Source organism: Salminus brasiliensis, chromosome 6, assembly GCF_030463535.1.
Source record: "Salminus brasiliensis chromosome 6, fSalBra1.hap2, whole genome shotgun sequence".
Taxonomy (NCBI): Eukaryota; Metazoa; Chordata; class Actinopteri; order Characiformes; family Bryconidae; genus Salminus; species Salminus brasiliensis.
In genome coordinates, this window is record NC_132883.1 from 8,788,661 (window position 1) to 8,796,009 (window position 7,349).

General features: G+C 36.0%; 1 protein-coding gene across 1 annotated transcript; it reads right to left on the reverse strand.

Annotated features, from left to right (window-relative positions):
- Positions 1 to 468: 468 nt before the first annotated feature.
- Positions 469 to 4,601, reverse strand: LOC140556776 (tumor necrosis factor receptor superfamily member 14-like). The gene is made up of 8 exons (XM_072680842.1): positions 4,475 to 4,601; positions 4,251 to 4,376; positions 4,012 to 4,167; positions 3,796 to 3,883; positions 2,979 to 3,172; positions 2,842 to 2,870; positions 2,414 to 2,560; positions 469 to 531 (listed from the first exon to the last, which is right to left on the reverse strand). The coding sequence occupies exons 1-7, from the start codon at positions 4,599 to 4,601 to the stop codon at positions 2,453 to 2,455; spliced, it is 828 nt and encodes a 275-aa protein (XP_072536943.1). The 3' UTR covers positions 469 to 531; positions 2,414 to 2,452.
- Between the last annotated feature and the right edge of the window lie 2,748 nt (positions 4,602 to 7,349).

Below are 7,349 nucleotides of genomic sequence, written 5' to 3' on the forward strand. Positions count from 1 at the left end.
TGGACACGCATCTTAGCAATGTAATAGAATGCCCTGGTGGCGCCACACTTCAGCATAAGAGCACACTGCCCAATGTCAAGCAGGCATCAACTAGAGAAGTATAAAAAACCCTCTGTGGGCTGTGGAGCAGTGGAACTGCGTTCCCTGAAGTGATCTACCTTTGGGACGAGTTTAAATGCAAACCTAATCATCCAACATCAGTTCCTGACATCACAGATTGTGGCTCTTCTGGCTAAATGCAGTCATGGCCACACAACAATGCCCCAACATCTAGTGAAGCAGCGGTTAGACTCCAGCAGAGAGGCTGGGGTAAAAACTATATTCCTGCCCCTGGTTTCATGATTTGGATATACATAGATGTAGGATATACATAGCATAACATATCAAAATATGCAGAATGTGATTTTTTTTATTATTAACACTTGCTAAGAAAATGTGATTAAGAAAGAAAAATGCAAGTGTTTATCAGTGCAGTCAGAGTGGGCTGATTTTGCTCCCAGTGTAGGTTTAACCTGCCATGTAGATTTAGACCTGTGAAGAACAGAAAAAAACTCACTTAGATCCAAAGAACAAGCCTAGCACACACAAACACACACACACACACAACATCGTCTGAATATGTATGTTCAGATCAGTCATTCTATTTAGTACCTGTACATCTCCGACAAATGCAGGAAAGTCCAACCATGACTTGATCTACAGTTAACTTACCCTACGAATGTCATAAATCTGCTTACGATAACCATGGCAAGTTAGCTCGGATGCCCTTGTTCCAGCTTTTAATAGCTAGGATCAAGTGTTATTTATACACTGCTAATGTGTTTATGGTAAACTGATGGTCAATAAAGACATGTGCATTATTATTATTATCATTATTATCATTATTATTATTAGTAGTAGTAGTAGTAGTAGTAGTATCAGTAATAATAATACTTTTACTTATTATTTATAAATAAGAAAAATGTAAATCTATAACATTTCATAAACAATGCTTAAAACCATTTGACAAATGTAGTGTAACTTTTCTATTTTTTTAAATCTATGTTTACTTATTTTTTATTGTGACATTTTTTCTTAGCATGGGTACATTAACTTTACAGATGAACATATTTATTAATCTTGCAAACATATGCATAAAGATGTGTTCACGCACATAAACAATGCATATATATGTATACACACAGGTTTTTGTTTTGTTGTGTTGAAATTATTTGGGTTTATTTGATGTCCTTTTTGTGAAATTGTTTTTGATATATTTGATATTGTGGATTATTGTGAAATTGTATTATCATTTAGGTAGAAGCATCATATAAGCCTATATGTTTTTATTTATGTTTTGTCTTAAGAGTACTTTTAAATTGTGTAAATAAACTACTACTAACAATACTATTTATTTCTAGCATTGTTTTAAAACCTAACTTATAGGTCACCTCTGCTTCTTCTATGTGATTTTTAGGAACAGTTTGCTGTTCATGCTACATTGCTACTGGTTTTAAAATGGCTTGAAGGATGCTTGTAACATGAGACCAGGAAAGGCCAGAGCCGAGTGCAGGTTTTTATTGAATAATGTGATCAGAGGTTCTAACAGTGAAAGAGATCAAAATAGAGGTTATTTTTTGGCAAAATATCAAATGATAATATATAGTTTGTACATTCATTTTAATGTAATACATGTAATGCAAAGGTTTAATACACTTGACCATTTATGTTTAGGTTAAGCACAGTTTCTGGAATAATCTCATTAAACCCACAGTGGCAAAACAAAAATGAATGTGCTCCATTTGTATGCCCACCACTGACATCATAAAAACTTAATCCTAGTTTTGCAACAAGCCAAAGTCAAACAACATGTCTGTCTCCTATTAACACCTAGTGTAGAAGCAAATTTAGCAATCTTTCAAGTGTTTTTGATGGATACCATGACAACAATTCATGTGATTAGTGGTAAGTAATTACAACAAATAAACAAAAGTACAAATAAAACATGCATAAACAAAAACGCCATTGAAGGCATCAGTGCTCACCACCTTTTTAGCTGTGAAGAATGTGAAGAACCATTTGAAGGGCTAAAGAATCTTCTTCTAAATTCTTCACACTCACACATCTCTATTACAAATATAGTTCTTTATGAAACAAGAAATGTGGTTCTGCTGTGGCATTGCTTAAAGAACCCTTTGAAGGGTCTCTATTTTTAAGTGTGTAGTTTCAAAGTACTACTGAAAAGGTTCAGTACTGGCACTGACAACAGTTACATCACTGGTTACTAATAATAAAGTTGTAATAATAATAAACTGATTGGTTGCTGACTAATAAAGTCAGTGTTGTCACATAAGTCATGTTTGCGCAATTCCAATGTAACTGTGATGTGTGATCTGATTAAACATCTGATTAAACATTAATGTGAAGCTCTTACCTATCGAATACATTTGGCAGTATTTCTTTACACTGATATTCAGCTCTTCTGGATGCTTGGCAGAGCATCATCCACATAAACTTTAGTAATGCTCAACTTCTGAAAGACCTGTACAATCCCCCACAAATCCCCTTTTTCTGTTTTACACTGAAAGAGACAAAAAGAAAATGTGATGAATGGAATAACAGACGTGTCACAACCAACTTCCGACCTAAAGGTTTGCCATCTCTGCACTGCACAAATACTACATAGCATACAGTGGCAAATGCACACTGAAACCCTGAAAAACATGAAGAGCGCTAATCTAAAATGGCAATTATATACAAAAACATGAATCAACAAAACTTTTCATGATCAAAAAAATATAAAAGAAAATAATATCCAGAACAGGACAGAAATACATTCAATAACACCAAAATAATACATACCTGTTCCGGATCATCCTTAGGTGTGTACGCTGAAAACAAATGATATTCAATCAAGTTCAAAAATGGAACATGAAAAGATGAGAAGTTTTTGTGGAGGTTTTTGTGTGAGGGTTAAGTAAACATATAAAAACCATTACCTGGGGGTTGGACAGTCTTATGTCTCTTTATGAGACATATGATAATTGCCACTATAGCCCCAACTACAATAGCAACTACAAGAAGAACAGAAATGGTGATTCCAGCAATGACCCCAGCTGAAAGTTTAGTTACACATTCAGTGTCAGAAGAACGCGAGCCTGGTCTTACTTCGGAGCGTCCCAAACCTTCACATCTGTCAGATTGAATAAAAATAAATAATGAAGTAATCTGATCTCTCCCTGTGACGTTTACCAGAAGTACTGCTGAGATCATCTTTCTGATAATCGCTCTGGTTAAGCAGGTATAACAGGGGCTGAAACTCAACAATGACTCGACAGGTTCTCTCTAGCATAAGCTGCAGAGAAATACAGTAGTGTATATTTGCTCAGTAAAACACTAATATTACAATAAATACACATACTGTTCATAAAAAAAGAATGAATGTGTTCATTAAAACATCTCCAATACTCTCCTCTTGGGAATCTAGTATTATTTATAGTCATCATCCAACACCTGGTTTGGTGAATCAGTGCTTAATGCAGAAAGGCTACAGGGACTTCAGTACAAACTGGTGGGGCTTTTCTTTGGTAATAGAACTCCATAGGTGTTGTTAGGGGTTAATGATGTTAAATCAGGTAAGCTGCTGATGGAATTGAATAAGCAACAGTGCTCTTATTGATGCAATAAATGGTTTTAAATACTTAGGCACCAAAACAAATGCACTGTACTGTAAATATAAAAATATACACAAATGACCACACATCCCAATTGTAGCTCATATGAATAATCAGTGACAGTTGATAACACACCACTTACTTTGAATGTCCCTTACACATTTGAAAAGAGCCATCTGAGTAGGTGCCATTTGTGCATTCGTCACATTCAGTGTCTTTGAATGCATTTCCTGCAAATGTACAAATCCTGCTGAGTCACGGTGCATACAGTGGGTGGCACTGATGCAACCCAGTCATGTGAAGAATGACAATGGTTGTTAATGCTGAGTTTTTGTTTACACAGATACACCACACCAACCTCCATGCTTTATGTACTGTCCAGGACGGCATTTTTTATGTTCCACAGCTTGTGTACATTTGTCTCCATTTTGATTAGTACAGTAATATCCATCCCGTGGTTCACACACTGCATCTGATGATTGAGTGCAGGCAGACCTTACTTTTAGACCCTGACCTGTAGAAAACACAAACAACAGTGTTCTATGTTGTTTTCAGGACATATTAATACATGTAAAAGCAAGCAAGGGACAGACGTACCCGGGTCACACGCTGTACATATTGTGCATTGTTTGAGGCCATTGGGTTCGGAAGCATAGGTTGATTCGGGACATGGAGTACAAGAAGTGGGGGTATTCTCACTGCAATGCTTGTGAACACGGTTCCCTAAATACACATTTCAAAAAATTAAATACTGCATATACTGAGATACTGCACTTTCATCACACCACAGCTTCCCTTAATTCCCAAGCATTGTGATTTACCAGCTTTACACTTGGAGCAGCATCCTTCATCTGTCTCATATTTAGATCGGTCACACTTGCCAAAGCAGAGCTCAAAACTCAGGGAGAAAACTGCAGCAATAACAAAAATCTTCAAACTGCACGCCATCTCGACCGTGTGTTAGATCCTTCTTGCAATAAAGAAAATAAAGTAAAAAGTGAATGTCCACTTAATGTCCAACTGCTGCATTGCTATCTTTTTACCATGCTTTTAACAGTTCAGAGAATTAATAACAGACAGAGATGTTATGATTCACACTCAGATATATCTCAATGTTCTCAATTACAGAGTCTATTACCGTCAAAAACAATGAATACATTTACCATTTTTGTCTTGGTATAAAAGGCTTCTTAGATCTACTAGCCCTAATGCTTAAGCTGGGACTGCTACTTTTTTCTAGTTCATTTATTTTTTTTTAAGTTCTTACTTTTGAAGCTTCTCCAGATCAGCTGTGTGAATAAGCTACTGAGCCTCTTCGTTTAGTTTAGCATCAGTAAACTCCTTCTTGCACCTTGAACAGCTCCCAAACATCCAGCGGCGTGTGTTCAGCAGTGCAGTCCACGAGTGTACTTTCTGTTTCTCTGATCTAAAAGAGGAGCTCATGCATATTCACTGAGAGGGCCTAAACCAAGCCCCACACTTTTACTGATAATCAGTTAAGCAGGTTGGTGTCATGTCTATGTATGATTGATGGAGTTTGTTGCTTGAGTTTGTTGTTATGATGCTTAATTGCAAACTGCATTTTTTTTTGTATGACCAACTGAATAATTTCTGGAGGTCTTAAAATTAATATTGTTTAACATTAAAGTTTTAGAATTGCTAAACAACATTAGAATAGAACTTACTCACTAGTTCCATAATAGTTAAGTCTTTGTCATTTGCAGCAGTGAATAATATGTCATAAAAAAGCTCAAATCTGACAAGTCTCTATTATTTTTTAATTTCTTCTTCACTTTTGTTGATGTTTATGTGGGGTTATGTACCAAACAACATAATTTCCAATCCATTATTCCAACCTCTATTTATCCCTTAATTAAGTTATATACTAAAGCACACTGGTTTTCTGTCTTTGAAGAATATTGGTTATCCCTTCTCAGTAGTTGCTCAATACGATATACTATTGCTGTATAATTGGTTTTAAATACTCAGTACTATATATTATAACTGTATAACAGGTCTTAAATACTCAATACTATATACTATTACTATATAGTAGGTCTTAAATACTTAATACTATATAATATTACTGTATAACAGGTCTTAAATACTCAGTACTGTATACTATTACTGTGTAGGAGGTCTTAAATAATAAAGGTTAGGCTGAATAACAGAATAATAAACCTGTAATTTAGGGTAGGGGGGTTTAGGGGAAAACACTACTAATACTATAGGTTCCATTGCTGGAGCAGCTGACTGGGGAGGACACCTATTAAGTGACTTTTGTATATGTTTAGAATCGATGACTTAAACGCTCAAATTTCCTGAAACAGATTTTTTAAGGTCACCTCACTGACTTGGGACAGTGATCTCGTCTTCATTTTTTTATGGTAACAGATAAAATGCTGCACTTTATAGTATGCCTGGAATGTCTTGCTTTGTTTCTTACTGACAAAAGATGTTAAAAAACCTGAAGGCCAGGATTCCATGCCCTACCTCACCTCCTAAGCTGCATTAACCCTTAGACTTGCTCTAATGGAGGGTTATATAATGATACGTGACACATAGCAATCTTTATTTATTTAAGAGTGAGAAAACTATTAATTAATGTTGTGGCATAAATGCTGCAAGCAGTTCTTCTGGATTGACTACAAATAATGATGCACATCTGATGGACTTTCTCACCATGAATCAAAACAGCGGTGTTGACATACATATGTCAGGCCACATTTAAACAATGTCTGATTGGCTGCTGGAGGGATTAGCCAAAATAACTATCAGGCTAAATTTACAACTTTGTTTTGCCTTGTGGTTTATGTTGTGAGTCACATGGCTACAAACCATAACCTTTGTCAGTGCCCTGTGATGTGTTGTGATGCTACACTACATTTCTGCATTCAGTGGTAAGAATTCAGTCATTTGTGACTACTGTGACAGTCACCAGATATTAAGAGTATCAGGCAGGAGAGATGTTAACTATCTGAGCCAAAGAGAAAGAGAATCATGGTTTTTGCATTTAAAAAAAAGTATTGCATAGTAAACGGTAACAATGTGAAAAAGGGCAAAGAGGGCATCAACAATGTTGCTGGCCTTACTAATACAGAATATGTGGAATAGTTTCGCTGTGGAGCGTAGAGATACTCCAATATCTCTCCAATACCGCCAATTTTCATTATCCATTACAAGACCCTGTGGTTTGATATGTTGCCAGAAACAAACCAGAGTGACCCAGCTGGTCAGGAGCTCTCGATGGATCCCCTGAATAATATGATGAGGATCTTGGAAAGAAAGTTCCCATATCAGCTGTCGAGGAACTGTAGACCCCAGTAATGTAAATAAAGACAAAGTCAGTCTTTATTCACATTAAACAAATCATTGTTGTTGTGCAAAATCTTCAAAATGTCAGCTTTACATGAAAAGTGAAAAACTCTATCTAAAAAAAATAAATAATTCAGTATTCAGTTCTATTTCTATTTTTATTTTAATATTTTTTTGTAGTAGTTGGTTAACTGAATAGTTTATTGCCCACACACTAGCTGTCGCACCACATCCCTGAGTGCAAGGGAGAAATACACCCTGTAGAGGGCGCCAGTCTATTGCAGGGTACCACATATACCCCTTTACTCTCAAACTCAAAACAATTCAGCATGGCTAGTTCACCTACCATGTAATTTTGGGAAGTGGGCATTGCACCCATTG